The sequence below is a fragment of the Phacochoerus africanus genome, chromosome 3 (assembly GCF_016906955.1).
Source record: "Phacochoerus africanus isolate WHEZ1 chromosome 3, ROS_Pafr_v1, whole genome shotgun sequence".
NCBI classification, from domain to species: Eukaryota; Metazoa; Chordata; class Mammalia; order Artiodactyla; family Suidae; genus Phacochoerus; species Phacochoerus africanus.
The window spans coordinates 203,331,024-203,345,583 of record NC_062546.1 but is presented as its reverse complement, the minus strand read 5'-3'; the positions used below and the strand labels follow the sequence as shown (position 1 = coordinate 203,345,583).

General features: G+C 60.3%; 1 protein-coding gene across 2 annotated transcripts in view; it reads left to right on the top strand.

The window, feature by feature from the left end:
• PER2 (period circadian regulator 2) overlaps nucleotides 1–14,560 on the top strand; it is a 42,324-nt gene that overhangs the window by 13,172 nt on the left and 14,592 nt on the right. The window contains exons 5-15 of one of the 2 annotated variants that reach the window (XM_047773932.1): nucleotides 1,461–1,582; nucleotides 2,563–2,764; nucleotides 4,823–4,874; nucleotides 5,745–5,887; nucleotides 8,451–8,529; nucleotides 10,530–10,636; nucleotides 11,120–11,273; nucleotides 11,470–11,578; nucleotides 12,283–12,408; nucleotides 13,024–13,108; nucleotides 14,375–14,522. In XM_047773932.1, the coding sequence (XP_047629888.1) occupies nucleotides 1,461–1,582; nucleotides 2,563–2,764; nucleotides 4,823–4,874; nucleotides 5,745–5,887; nucleotides 8,451–8,529; nucleotides 10,530–10,636; nucleotides 11,120–11,273; nucleotides 11,470–11,578; nucleotides 12,283–12,408; nucleotides 13,024–13,108; nucleotides 14,375–14,522 (1,327 nt within the window). Of the gene's footprint in view, nucleotides 1–1,460; nucleotides 1,599–2,562; nucleotides 2,765–4,822; nucleotides 4,875–5,744; nucleotides 5,888–8,450; nucleotides 8,530–10,529; nucleotides 10,637–11,119; nucleotides 11,274–11,469; nucleotides 11,579–12,282; nucleotides 12,409–13,023; nucleotides 13,109–14,374; nucleotides 14,523–14,560 lie in introns of those variants that run through there. The other variant, XM_047773933.1, reaches the window with a different exon arrangement.

The window sequence follows — 14,560 nt, the reverse complement described above, 5'->3', positions numbered from 1 at the left end:
ATCTGACTAGGAACCATGAGGTTGAGGGTTCAATCCCTGGCCTTGCTCAGTGGGTTAAGGATCTGGTGTTGCCGTGAACTGTGGTGTAGGTTGCAGGTGTGGCTCAGATCCCACGTTGCTGTGGCTCTGGCGTAGGCCGGTGGCTACAGATCCAATTGGACCCCTAGCCTGGGAACCTCCATATACCAAGGGAGCGGGCCTAGAAATGGCAAAAGGACAAAAAAAAAAAAAAAAAAACAGCACGCCCCTTGTGGCGCAGGGCTGAGGGTCCGGTGTTGCCCCAACTCCGCCGCACCCTTAACCCCTGCCTCAGGGATGTCCCCGGGCCGCTGTGTGGCCAAATAATAATAATAATAATGTGAAGTGCTCCAAAGAGGCTGGCGCCAGAGCTCACGCTTAAAGGACAGTATTTTAGAGCGGCTCCAGGGTCAAGACCTGCCTGCGGCAGTTCATGTCTTGTTTTTCTAAAAATGCATGAATTTCCGGCGTTGTGGTCTTTGCAGGAGGGCGGGCAGGGCCGGGCACCCCCTTCCAGCCCAGGGGACGCAGTCACAGGTCCTACGAGGTCCAGACTCAGCTTCCCCCTGTGGCGTGCTTGGCGTGGGTTATCACGGGAAGAACACGGAGGGTTTCTCGGAAGCAGTCAGGGGACTAGGCTCGGGCTTTCACCTGAGACACGGGCGCAGAGCTCTTCCCAGAGGCAGTGCAGCTTCGACCCGCAAACCCGGCTGCCTCCAGAGCATTGCTGTCCTCACGCCCGACGCTTTACGGTCCCTTAAAGAACTCCCCCCGGACGTTCCGCGGGGCGGGTGCTCCCCTCTGGCTCTCGGGTCACCACCGGTGCCTCTGTCTCCGGGACAGGGAAGCCACGCGTTGCCGTGCAAGAGGCACCGGCATTTCCAGAAACCTGTTCTGCCAGGCGTCCAGCCCAGGACCCTGCGCCTGGGTCATCGCAGGACGGTTTAGCTGTAGAGGAGACTCCGCCTGGGTTCCTCTCACCTGAGGGCTCCCCTATCGGGGGGACGTGGCCCAGCCGTGGTCTTGTCACCCTACCCGGGGCATCCCCGCATGGGTGGCCCTCGTCTTCAGTTCCGTTCTGAGCAGTTTGTTCCCGGGGTTGTTTCCTGTGCCAGGCATTTCTAAGAGTTGATTCCATCGGGCTGGGAGTGGGGGCCGCCCCGCCCTCTCCATGGAGACACCGCTGTGGCACGATTCTAGGCCTCTTGGAGAAAGCGAGGCTTACATAGAACTGTGTGGCCGTCTATTAAAAAGTGTGTGTTTTGATCATTTAGAGAGTTCTGTAATCAAAGGCCTTCTGATTTTGCAGTAAAAAAAACCCCAGCTTTCTGCTTAGCTCTCACATTTCCCCGTGCGGTGCCCACTTTGCCACGAGGAAGGCAGAGTCCCAGCGCGGGAGTTGGAGGCACCGTCCCCAGCTCCCTCCCTGGTCTCCCTTACAGCCAACGAGGAGTATTACCAGCTGCTGATGGCCAGCGAGAAGCAGCCCTGCAGCGCCCACGTGCCCGCCTACACCGTGGAGGAGCTCGAGAGCGCCACCTCCGAGTTCGTCGTGAAGAACCCGGTGCGTGTCTTACCGGGTGAGGCCCTCACGCCAGAAGCTCCCCTGGGCGGGCCGAGGGCTTCACGGGGAAATGAGTTCCTTCCTTTAAAAAAAGAAAAAAAGGAAAAAGGAAAGCGAGGGATTCAGGAGCAGCAGCGTGTTGCAGATTTTGCTGTTTTCCGACCCAGTGTGGTGCCAGCTCGGGGTTAGGGACACACTAGGTGACTGGGTTCACTTGGGGGTGTGGGGCTGGACTCAACTCAGCTTCGACAGACTCCAGAAGCTCCTGCCTTTTGGTTTTGTTTTGGTTTTTTGGGCCACACCTGCAGCATATGGAGGTTCCCAGGCGAGGGGTCCAATCAGGGCCATAGCTGCCGGCCTACACCACAGCCACAGCCACGCCGGATCCGAGCCGCGTCTGCAACCTACACCACAGCTCACGGCAACACCGGATCCTTAACCCTCTGAGCCAGGCCAGGGATGGAGCCTGCATCCCCATGGATCCTAGTCAGGTTCATTAACCGCTGAGCCACGAAGGGAACTCCCAAAGCTCCTGCATTTTTAAGTAACCATGAAGGTGAAGCCTGGGGAGAGTGACACCCTGCAGCCTAACCCCCAGGGAGCTGGGCCCTGAGCTCAGAGGGCCGGTAGGCAGGGGAGAACGTGTGCTCTCCAGCTCCCCAGGCAGCCACCCCAAGAGAGAGCCAAGCTGGCAGAGGTCTGTGGTCCACAGCCCGGGAGAAAGAGGCCCCTCTCCCACCTCCCCAGTCACCCAGACTAGACGCCAGGAAGCTCTGTGCCCAGGAGTCTGAGCAGGTGGCACCTGCAGGGAGTCAGCACAGCTGGGTTCCTTGGCAGTGGAACCCTGGTGTGCTTTTTCAAACAGTATCCCATTTGGGCACCTCTGTGTGAGAGGGGAAAGGAGAGTTATTCTGGGCGGGGCTGAGGAGAGTGCCCCTGCCCAGCCTCGCTGGAGCCGCGCTCTCCGCTCTCTGTTCCAGGAAATGTTTGCCGCGGCTGTGTCCCTGGTGACTGGGAAAATCCTGTACATCTCTGACCAAGTCGCCTCCCTCTTTCACTGTAAGAGGGACACCTTTTACGACGCCAAGTTCGTGGAGTTCTTGGCGCCCCACGACGTGAGCGTCTTCCACAGCTCCACCTCGCCGTACAAGCTGCCGCCCTGGAGCCTCTGCCGCGGAGCAGGTGAGGCCCCGCGACCTCTCCCTTCTCCGCAGACACCCCGGGGCGGAGGGGACACCTGCCTTCCCGGGTGAGGGCCCGGGGTCTCCCCTGACGAGGGACGGTCCCTCCCCCCACCCCCGCTACCCACCTGACGGGGCTGGCGCTGCCCCCTCTGTCCCACGTAAAAGGTGGAGGTTGTTTGCTCAGAATAAACTTAGAAAAGAAGCAGCGCTTCATAAGCATCAGAGAGGGAAAGCTGCTTCAGATGCCTCCAAGAAACAGACATTTCAGGAAGGAAGCTGATCTGAGCACTGGGCGTCTGGACATGAGCCTGCAGGGCGTGGGGAAGGACCAGAAGGACGCAGGTGCCTCTGGAGAGCTTCCTGCAGGTGGGGGGAGGTGGCAGTGCCATGGGGGAAGCAGCGTCGTGAATGCAAGCGTTCAGACCCAGGGCGCTTCAGGCTCCGGTCTGCCCCGGGCGGCCGCTTCCTCGGGCCTCAGGGCACGCAGGTGTGTCCACTGTCGGGTCTGGCGGCAGGGCTCTTGCATCAGGTGCAGTGTGTCCTTGTCCTCCTGTGATGTGGTCGGGGGGACTTTGAGTCTGGAAGGCCTGGAGCTCTCTGGTGACCCGCACAGGCCTTCACATGAGTGGGTGCAGGAGGGGACCGGTGACCAGGCAAGTCTCAGCAGACACGGGTCTCGGGGGCCGGGCAGGAGGTACTGGAGAGGAGGGGCCCAGCCCGCTCAGGCTGTTCGGTGTCCAGGGCGGCCGACAGCGCGAGTCCTGCAGCACCTGTCCGCCTGCACCCAGGCCGTCGTGAGCCCCGAGAGGAGAAGCAGCCAGGAGCCGGGAGAGACAGGGGGGACCTGGACAGGGCTGGGAGTCCCCCGGCCAGGCTGGACCTGTCACGGTCTTGACCACGAGCCAGCCAGGGCCGCACCGCCCTGAACCAACTCCCGTTTGTCTCATCCTTGGCTCCTGGGTCAGCATCTCTGCTCACGTCAAAACAACTCTCAGCCCCCTCTGGCCTCCTCCTGGACCTTGGGCCCCTCGGGTGGTGCTCCCCCTCCCCCTGCTCCCAGCGGGCAGCCAGCAGCCGGGCGTCACTGTCACAGCCGCCGTTCAACAGCTGTTCCTCCCGGAGGACAAGAGCCTGGGGCCAGAAGCGCGGTCTGCTTCGGGGCTGACTCAGAAAAGAGACCTTGCTCCCAGTTTTGGCAGCAGAGCTGTCCGCTTTCTCCCGAAGTCCCAGCCCGGGGACTGGGCGGTCAGATCCCTGAAGTGTGTGGTGCGTGTCCTGAGGGCCCGTCCCTGCCAGGTCACCAGGTCGCCGCGTGGAGGGAGCTGACTGTGCACGTGGATTCACAGCGTGAACAGGCTGGGGGCCACCGCCCCCCCCCCTGCTGGCCCCTGACTCTTCGTCTGAATAGAAAGCAAGGACCAGGCGACTTCTCGGAGGCCTTTCCCGGCCCGTAATTTCACGTCGTTCTCCCTGGAGTCATCGTCCGCCTTCCCTCACTTCTCTTGAGTACAGAGAGCTTTGTGTGACAGACTGAAGGCTAAGGTTTCTCTTTCTAAAACACCTTTATCCTGGAAACGCCTTTCCGTCACCGCCGAGGAGGTCGCCCGACTGGCCTCATGATTTTAGTAGGCCTCTTGCGTTTTAAACGAAGTTAATGTTTAGCCACAGGCTTGATGTCAGCCGTGAAATGCCCGGGGTTGCTTCTGTGAGAATTGAGTATCGCCCAAAATGTATAGGTCGCCGTGCCGCGGGCTTTACAGGCGAAACTTCTGCACGTCGGCGTGTCCTCCAGGGTTGGGGTTCGTGATCTGGTGTGTTTGCGGCAGCACTTTGATTGTATGCCCATTTTGGTGGGCACCACACTCGTGAGACAGATTGCGCTTTAGTGGGAAATAGAGTGAACCACCTCTGAGCCGGGGGCCGGGTCGGCGCCTGGTAGCCCTGCGTCCACACCTTGACCGTTGACCCGCTGCTTCTGCCTCGTCTACGGGAAATGAAAGCCCTGTTTGTGCTCAGGGGTGTGACTGGGTGAGTGACTGGGGGCTTTTCCTTTTAGATTCTTTTACTCGAGAATGCATGGAAGAGAAGTCTTTCTTTTGCCGGGTCAGGTAAGCCCATTTCCTGGTTTTCGTGCATTCGGTGGCACAGACATTTCATCATAGGCACATCCGTGAAGGTGGAAAGAGGTCCAGGACGCCCTGCCCTGTGAGCTGCCCGTGAGCTCTTTGTGGCTGGAGCTCTGCAGAGGACCTGGCCACATAGCACATGTGTTCCTGAAAAGTCCGCGTGGAAACACATTCCCTAAGCTGTGTTTTAAATGTGTGCCAGGAGGTGGGGCAGCCTGGTCAGCAACGGAGCAACTCCCAGGAGTGTGTCCGCCTGGGGAGCCCGGACCTGCTGTCCATCCCCTAGGAAACTGGCCGGCAGGCCCTGATTAGGAGAGGACGTACCCGGGGTCCACGAAGCCTTTGGTGTGGTGTGTTCGGGGAGAGCCCCACAGCTTTCCCAACAGGTTTTTGGCCCCGACTAGAGTGACAGGTTGAGCGCTTCGCTGCAGGGTCAGGAGGGACCCCTGGCCAGACATTGGCGCCCACAGAGGGTGGGCTGGGACCCCACGCCTGGAGCAGCATCCCTCCCCCCAGTTCAAATCCAAACTGCTCAGAGAGGGGCCCTGGAAGGGCTCCCGCTGCTCCTGCTGGTGACTGATTTACTGTCACTGTCCCCCCGACATCTGAGTGGAGGGGACAGAGGAGCAGGGTGGTGGGTCCCGGACCCTCGGGTGGGGCGGAGGCAGAGACCACAGACTGCGGGAACACAGGCAGCTCGCCCCGGGGTCCCCAAGTGAGGAGCGTGGCTCTGCTCCGCGGACGTCTGTGCATCAAATAAAAGACGGCAGGGCTGCCGCGCTGCTGCGGGGGACGGGTGACCAGCAACACCGCCTTCTGTGTAACCCACCTCACATTCCTCCCCCTCCGCAGCGTCGGGAAAAACCACGAGAGTGAGATCCGCTACCACCCGTTCCGCATGACACCCTACCTGGTCCAGGTGCGCGACCTGCAGGGCGCCGAGGACCAGCTGTGCTGTGTGCTGCTGGCGGAGAGGGTGCACTCAGGCTATGAAGGTAACAGCCGCTCCCAGCTGCTCTCTCGCCACCTCCCCGGTGGCCCAGATGCCTCTGGCAGCCCAGCCTCCCCGCCCGCCTCTGCCCGTCTCCATCTCCCTGGAGACTCGGCATCACCTGGCCCTCCCGGGAGCCCCATCCACGCCACCTCCCGTGTCGGCTGAAGGCTCCAGCCCTGGCGTCTCACCCATGTGTCGGCTGTTGCTGGACCGTGGATGTCCCCCCACCTTCCATCCACGGGGTGAGAGTAGCCCTGAGGGGTCCAGGGCCCAGTCCCTGCCGTCCCCATGCCCCCAGGCCTCTGAGGTGCAGAGTCCCAAGCCGTCCCACCCCTAAGAAGTCGCGTGCGGGCGCTCCTCTCTGCCCTTCTGCTGGGTGTCCCGCCCTCCGCCAGGACTGGCTTCTGCAGACAAGTGGCCTGCTTGGCAGGGCTGCGTGAGCCCAGCATTTCCCCGACGCCCGGGCTCTGCGCTGCTGTTTCCTCTCTGCCCCCACCACCATCTCTCTGCAGAAAATCTGCCATCACAGCAGGCCTTTCTCACCAGGTGTCCTTTTCTGGACCTGCCAGCTCCTCAGGCCACTCCCTTCCCCGCCCCCGGCCAAAAGCCCCCAAGTCTGCTTCTTCGCTTGAAGCCCAAGGACCCAAGGCACTTTGCCATCCTGCTTGTATCCTTCAGCAACCCCTCCTAACAGACTGCCCAGTGACACCCGTGGCACCGGCCACAGAGCAGCCCCCGAAACTGCATCCTCACCTTGAAACTCAGCAGGCCACAGGATTTCAGAATTCCCTGAAAGCAGGTGCCTTCAGTAACCCCTGAGCCCCAGGGGATCCAGTTTAGTCCACGTTTAATGGTGCTTTTAATCTTCCCTCAGTGGTTACTGACGTCTTTTTTTTTTTTTTGCCTTTTTTAGGGCCGCTCCCGCAGCATATGGAGGTTCCCAGGCTAGGGGTCTAATTGGAGCTGTAGCCGCTGGGCTACGCCACAGCCACAGCAATGTGGGATCCGAGCCGCACCTGCAACCTACACCGCAGTCACAACAACGCCGGATCCTTAACCCACTGAGCAACCTCATGGTTCCCAGTCGGACTGGTTTCCGCTTCGCCACGATGGGAACTCCAAAAACAATTCTTCCTTTCCCTTTTTTTTTTTTTTTTTTGGTCTTTTCTAGGGCCGCTCCTGCAGCATATAGAGGTTCCCAGGCTAGGGGTCTAATTGGAGCTGTAGCCACCGGCCTATGTCAAAGCCACAGCAACACAGGATCCAAGCCACGTCTGGGACCTACACCACAGCTTGTGGCAATGCCAGATCCTTAACCTACTAAGCGAGGCCAGGGATCTAACCTGCAACCTCACGGTTCTCAGTCAGATTCGTTAACCACTGAGCCATGACGGGAACTTGACGTCTTTTTTAAGAAGGTGTTTCTTAAGGGATAGAAAGGCCTTAGGTATGACTTTCAGATGTTTGATGGGTTCCCACAGCAAAGGATATTCTCCTGTAAATATCCAATAAAGATGCGGAGAGGCTGCTCAGGTCTCAGCATGTTTTTCCCTTAAATGATCAGAGTCTCCTTCAAGGATGAAAACTTTTGGACTTTTGAATGCTCTGTCCATGAATTTGGTAGTTGAGGAAAATTCTGGATGTATGACTTCCTGCATGAAAATTCCAGTCGCCTTTGCCCACTGGAGAAACTGTGAGGCCCCAGGTTAACAGATGCAAACGATTGCCTTTGGAGTGGATAAGCAAAGAGATCCTGCTGTACAGCCCTGGGAACTACATCTAGTCCCTTGTGATGGAGCAGGATCATGTGAGGAAAAGAATGTTTACATGTATGTGTGACTGGGTCACCTTGCTGTACAGTAGAAAGTTGACAGAACCCTGTAAACCAGCTATAATGGGAAAAATAAAAATCACTTAAAAAAAAGAAAAAAGAAACTGTGAAGTCCCAACACAGTGATCTCTGCTGAGAATTTTGAATCCAAAGACTTGTACTCATTTTGTAAAAATAATTTGCTCAGCTGACTTTGTTGGAGCTTAAAAATCATGGAGATGGGGAGTTCCCATCATGGCTCAGTGGTTAACGAATTTGACTAGGAGCCATGAGGTTGCAGGTTCAATCCCTGGTCTTGCTCAGTGCGTTAAGGATCGCTGGCATTGCTGTGGCTGTGGTGTAGGCTGGTGGCTACAGCTCTGATTAGACCCCTAACCTGGGAACCTCCATATGCTGCAGGTGCAGCCCTAGAAAAAGACAAAACGACAAAAAATAAAGATAAAAAATCGTGGAGATGGCCTTCCAGCCTGATTTTGCCTGTACCTCACCACGTGGTTCTGTTTCTGTGGCATTTCCCAGCTTTCTCGATTACAGTGGGTCCACAAAGATGTTGAGAAGTCTGGCTGGTGGCCATCCAGCGTAGGGTCTGCCCTGCTCCCTCTGTGGCTTTTTCATTTTCCTTTAGCCTCCATCGCTCTGAATCTGCGTGGTGTTTTCTAGGAATTGGAATGTAACTACATTAAGTATGTATGCCTTAGTATCAGAAATTTGTGCCAAACTTTTTTTCTTTCAGCCCCTAGAATCCCTCCTGAAAAGAGAATCTTCACGACGACACATTCCCCGAATTGCTTGTTCCAGGATGTGGATGAAAGGTAAGCACGGAGAGCCTGCGCCCCCCCCCCCCGCCCCGCCCGCTCTCGCCTCTTCTGCCCCCCCACCCCCCACCCGGGCTTCTGGGCTCAGTGTCTCCCCCTTCACATCTGCAGACTCTGACCCCCCAACCCCCACGCCAAATATTTTGTGTTTCATCCTTATCCTGATACTTAATAGTTAGGTCGCTCTCAACGAATTTTTGTGTTTTGGGCATCGGCGCTCTTCAGCTAGAGCGAGGGCTGCACGTTACGTGTGATAATTGACACCAGTGTTTTCTTACACACAAGGGCGGTGAGAGAATTACGCTCCTAAGATAAGAGCACGGGTGGCACATGCTGGGGAGCGGGTCATCCTTCTCACCGAGCCTGTCTTTTAGCTTGTTTAAACGCTTTTCAAAAACCAGACACTCGAGCAAAGGCTGCTGCACCCGGGGACCGTGTGCCTAAAACGGTGTTAGGGGTAAAGCTGCAGACGCCACTGGTCGGATCCCAGCAGTGGCGCCCCCACCAGCCGGCCTGCCAAGGCTGCTACGGGCAGCGGGTCCCCTCCATCCCTCTGGCCAGAGCCCCCTCGGCCTCCCCTCCTGGGTGCTCTCCCACCCAGGGTGCTGGAGCTGGAGCACAGACCCCTCTGAGACGGCTCTGGGTTAGCTGGTGCGGGGTCAGGGCGGCCATGCGACCCCCAGCTCCTGCACAGATGCGTGAAGACAGAGGATGCCGCAGTGGTCAGGGCAGCGCCTCCTCCGAAGGCACCTGGGAAGCGTGCTGGGCTTTATTAAATGGGCGTCTGTGGAGGGTCAGGACCTCCCCGCTGCCTGCCCCTGACCCAGGGTGCCCCCACCCTCCGCCCAGGATGCCGGCCGCAGGGCCGCCTGATAAGCTCTGCTCCGGAGCAGCCTGGGAGCATCAGCATCGTCCAGCCCCAGGCCGACCCCCCGCAGCAGGGTACCTGGGCCCCACCCAGCCCTGCCCCACTGCGGCTTGGAGGCCAGGGCCTGGGAGCTGCATTGCGAAGCCACCGCAGGGTAATTTTTATGCCTCCAAAGCCTCAGAACCCTGGTCTGCAGCCACTCGAATGTGCAGAAGGGTGGAGGGCAGGTCGTTTGGGGCCGGCAGTCCGCAGAGTCTTCCTTAGCAAAGATGGCAGGGCTCCTCCCCCACCTCCGGCCAGGCTGTACCCCGTCCAAAGGCAAGCGCCCAGCAAGCGTGCCCCCAGACAAGGGGGAGGAAGTCAAAGCATGACGCCGGCCCTGAGGGGGCTCTGCCCATGCAGGACGGGGAGCTTCACTCTAGAGCCCAAGGGAGAGTCTGGCCAGAAAAACCGAGATGCAGCTCAGAAGAGGGAACGGGACACGGCAGAGGGCGCTGGGCACGGCAGAGGCAGAAGGAGCTGGATTGACGTTCAATGCAAAACGCCCCCCCGAACGTGTAATGGCAGCTCCCAGGGAAGAGCTGACGGCCCAGAGCCATGGTCACCTGCTGGCAAGGGCGACCCTGGGGAGCCCGGTAAACAGGACCACGGTGGCCTCAGAGCAGAAGGAGAGTTTCTTGAGCTGGAGAAGATGCACACAGACCGGGTCTTTCCAGGCCCAGGCAAACCTGTCTTTAGAAAGCCCATGTCAGGCCGCATCCGACCACACTTACAAATGACCTAAACAAAGGAAAAGATCTTTACAAGAAGAAAAGAAAACCTTTGCCATGACTGATCCTTTCAGGAAGTCAGACCCAGAGCTACTGCACTGAGCCTGTGACAGGCACGGCCAGGGGCGGGGGGGGCGGGGGGGGCTGGTTTCTGGTCCTAGACCCCCGGCCAGGCTCCCCTCTTTTGTTTGCTGGTCCATTAAAAGACTGTTTCTCCCTTAGCACAGTTCCCACACTTTGGTCTTCGGGGAATTTGGAGTCAGACTGGTTCCGGAAGATGCCCTGCTGCCCTGCTGGGGGCTGTGCTCCGGCTCGCGTCCTGGAGCACGGCCGTGACCCTGCGTGTGCTTGCCTTGCAGGGCGGTCCCCCTCCTGGGCCACCTGCCCCAGGACCTGATTGAGACCCCCGTGCTGGTGCAGCTGCACCCCAGCGACAGGCCACTGATGCTCGCCATCCACAAAAAGAGTAGGTCCCCTTCTCGTGGTCCACCCTGGGGGCGTCTTCCCAAGGTCAGTGCCCGCTGGGACGGGTCAGACCCACTGCCATCATGCACATGAGAGGTGCCCACCTCCGCCTGGGACCCTGTGCTGTCGGCCGAGGGCGGCCCATGGCCCGAGTCCTCGGCGTCTCGTTTTACGGGAGGAAGGGAGGCAGGGTCGCCGTGTGGCACGGGGCTGGGGAGGGGTCTGCGCAGGCCTCCCAGACACGGGTGACGCTGAGCATCCCCTGGGCGGGACCAAGAGGCTGCAGGGACCTGTGTCCTAAAATGTGTAAGGACCCTGCCGCCGACCATCCCTTGTCGCAGTTTAAAGCAACACCGGGGATTGAAAATGGTGGCTTTGAAGAGCTTTGGCAACAATTCCAAAATCCAGGGCCTCTCGACGTCTCGTCCCGACCCCGCGCCCCGGTTGCTTGTCTTCTGCCCTGAGCCTGTTTCCTGTCCCCCAGTCGTGCAGTCCGGCGGGCAGCCTTTCGACTATTCCCCCATCCGCTTCCGCGCGCGCAACGGGGAGTACGTCACGCTGGACACCAGCTGGTCCAGCTTCGTGAACCCGTGGAGCAGGAAGGTCTCCTTCATCATCGGGAGGCACAGAGTCAGGGTGTGAGTGCTCCCGGGCCCCGGCCCCCTTCCCCGCCAGGGCGACCGGGGCAGGGCGGGGGGCCAGGACCCGCCCCCGGGTGGGACGGGCCTCGTCCAGGCAGCGCACGCAGTGGGAGGTGGGGGGTAGCAGGTGGCAGCCCGGGCGTCTGCGGGGAGGAGGCGTCCCAAATCACAGAGACAAATGGAAACCACGCAGGGGGCCCCTGAATGAGGACGTGTTCTCGGCTCAGCCGTGCATGGAGGAGAAGGCGCTGCAGTCTGGCGTCCAGGAGTTCACGGAGCAGATCCGCCGGCTGCTGCTGCAGGTGGGTGCTCTGCCCGCCACCCTGCGCCCCACAGGCAGCTTAGAGCCGCCCGGCGCCTTCTCAGGCCCTTCGGGCTCCCTCCAGCTCCACCTGCACCCCGGTGCCCATGGGGTGCTCTGTGCACCAGCACATGGCCTGGTTTGGGTGAAATCCGTGCCAGGCCCCAGGCAGTGGGGCGCAGCTGCAGCCTGTCCGCTTGGGGGCTGTCCCGGCCTCGTACATTCGGGGCGCCCTTGTCTGTGCTGTGGCCCTGGGCAAGCGGCACAAGGCTGCCCAGACCCCTCTCCCCCGGCTGAGCCCCCAAGTCCCAGGCATTGGCCCGTATGTGGCATATGTGGGTGCAGGCTTGGGGACATCCCTTCAGTCCAGGACGCCACGCTGGCCCCAGGGGGACTGGAGAAAGCCTTCCCCCGACCTCAGGGACACAGGACCCAAGAATGGTTCCTGTGAGCACGTGGGTCGGATGAGGAGCCGTTCCTGCTTCCAGGGACGGTGGGGAAACTGGCAGTCTCTAAACTCTGCAGCTGCGTGCGCTGAGGGCCGGGGTCCCCGGTAGCAGCGTCTCCTGCGGACAGGGCTCCGGGACCAGCCCCGGGGGTGGAGACTGGGAGCCCCCGAAGCCTGACCCTGGGTGCAGCCCGGCCCCGCCTGGCCCGCACCCGGGGCCGCCAGGCGGGTCACGGCCTCTGTCCCTCTCTCCTCAGCCCGTCCCCCACAGCGGCTCCAGCGGCTACGGCAGCCTGGGCAGCAACGGCTCCCACGAGCACCTCATGAGCCAGACCTCCTCCAGCGACAGCACCGGCCAGGAGGACCCCTGCCGGAGGAGAGTCGTACGTCCCCTCCCTCCCCTCGGCCCCCCCATCCCTCCGTCCCTCCGTCCCTCTGTCCCCCTCTGTCTCTCCTCCCCTCTCCCCACCTCCATCCCCCTCTGTCCCTTCTGTTTCTCTGCCCCCTCTGTCCTTTTGTCCCTCTGTCCCCCTCTGCCCTGCTGTCCCCCTCTCTCCCGCTCTGTCCCTCTGTCCATCTGCTGTGGCACAGACCTTGCTTTACACGCAGCTCCCCCGGGGCCGGGCCTCCCCGACCTCAGCGTCTCTGGCCGCTGCACTCCGCTCCCTCCTCGCTCGGGACTTTGCAACCTGAAAAGGGGTGGGAGCAGCCGCACACTGTGGCCAAAAGTTTGAGTGCAAATTATTTAAAGCAGGCAAACCGAGCAAAAGTGAAGCTTCAGCGATAAGATCAGGGTTAGAAAGAAGAGAGTGCAGCGAGCCAGTGCCTTGAGTCCTGGCTTTTCCTCAGGATGGTAAAACCCGCTTCCTCCAGCGCTGCCTCTCAGGTCCCGCTCAGGACCTGCCTCTCTGTGGCTGGGCTTAATTCGGCTCTGCTCCCCGCGCTGCGGGGCACAGGGTCCCCTGGGCTGACGAGTGTGTTCGTTGTTTTTCTTCAAGGAAATTTGTAAAAATGATAACAAGGTCAAAAGCGAGAGCCATTACCCTGGTGCATCTGGACAACAAGAGAGCCAGTCTGCTGCAGGTAACACGGAATCCACCGTTCCTCCCCCGCCCCCCCGGCACACGGAGGACCCCAGGCCAGGGATCGAACCCACGCCACAGCAGCCGCCCCCTGGCACCCCTGCAGTGCCAGTGCCAGATCCTTAGCCTGCTGAGCCCCCAGAGAAGGCCAAGCCACCATTTCTCACTGAGACTTCAGAGTGGGGCCAAGACTTTAACTCTGGTGCAGGGCCTGTACCTCCATGAGCATAGGGCTCAGCCTTCCCTCCACACGGCAGCCCCTTTCCAGGCAGCCCCCTGCCCCCGGGGGGCCCCCGTGTCTGCTCTGCCCGAGTCGATCACAAGAGCACATGCTTGCCTCGGGGGCCGCCCAGCTGCCCTGCAGGCCGTCCAGCCCCAACACATCCTCGGCTCCCTCCACCCGGAGCCTGACTGGCTCAGCACCAGCAACCTCACACCCGCCTGCTGCGCCTGGGCCCTGTGCCTCCAGGAAGCCTCCAGGAGGCCAATAGCCTCAGCTTCCAGGCACTTCGATGTGCTCCACTCTGGGCTGGGGGTTTGGGAATAATGGGGAGCAGGACAGGGCTCTGCCTTGAGGGCCCCGCAGGGGAGCTGCAGGTGGCGTGGGGGCAAGGAGGGAACCATCGGGGCAGCTGTGTTACCTCAGAGTCCTGCTGGACCCACCGCCCCCCAGCCCCACCCCCAGGCAGGGAGTATCGATTGAGCCCAGAGCGCCTGTGGGCCTTTTGGCCCCAAAGTTTCAGGCATTCAAGTAAGAACTGGCCTTTCCACTGCTGAGTCCTTGACCCTGGCGGTGGCCAGGCAGGGGTGGCCTCAAAGAGCGGCTCCCCCGCGGACGGCCCAGCAGGCAGCGCGGACTCCAGCCTGTCCCTGGGTTTCCATGGCCGTGAAGTTTATTCTGAGCCCCCAGCCTTCTCTTTGGGTAGAATTAAAAATGCTTTATAGGAGCTCCCATCATGGTGCAGCAGCAATGAATCCAACTAGGAGCCATGAGGTTGTGGGTTCGATCCCTAGCCTCGCTCAGTGGGTTAAGGATCTGGCATTGTTGTGAGCTATGGTGTAGGCTGCAGATGTGGCTCAGATCCTGCCTTGCTGTGGCTGTGGTGTAGGCTGGCAGCTGTAGCTCCAATTAGACCCCTAGCCTGTGAACCTCCATATGCAGCGGGTACAGCTCTAAAAAGGAAAAAAAAAAAAAAGCTTTATAACCTGGAGGGTACTCTGGGGGCAACGAGTATTCGCTGAAAGAGCAATCTTGTCACTCCTCCAGCGACACAGAGCAGCTCCCTGGCGCACGTGAGCACTGTCCCAGCTGCGGAAAAAGACAGCTCGGGGGCCAGCCTGCCCGAGGAGCTGGCCTGCAAGAACCCGCCCGCCGGCTCCTACCAGCAGATCAGCTGCCTGGACGGAGTCATCAGGTGCGGCCCTCCCGGCCCCCTCCCCGCGCAGCAGCTCA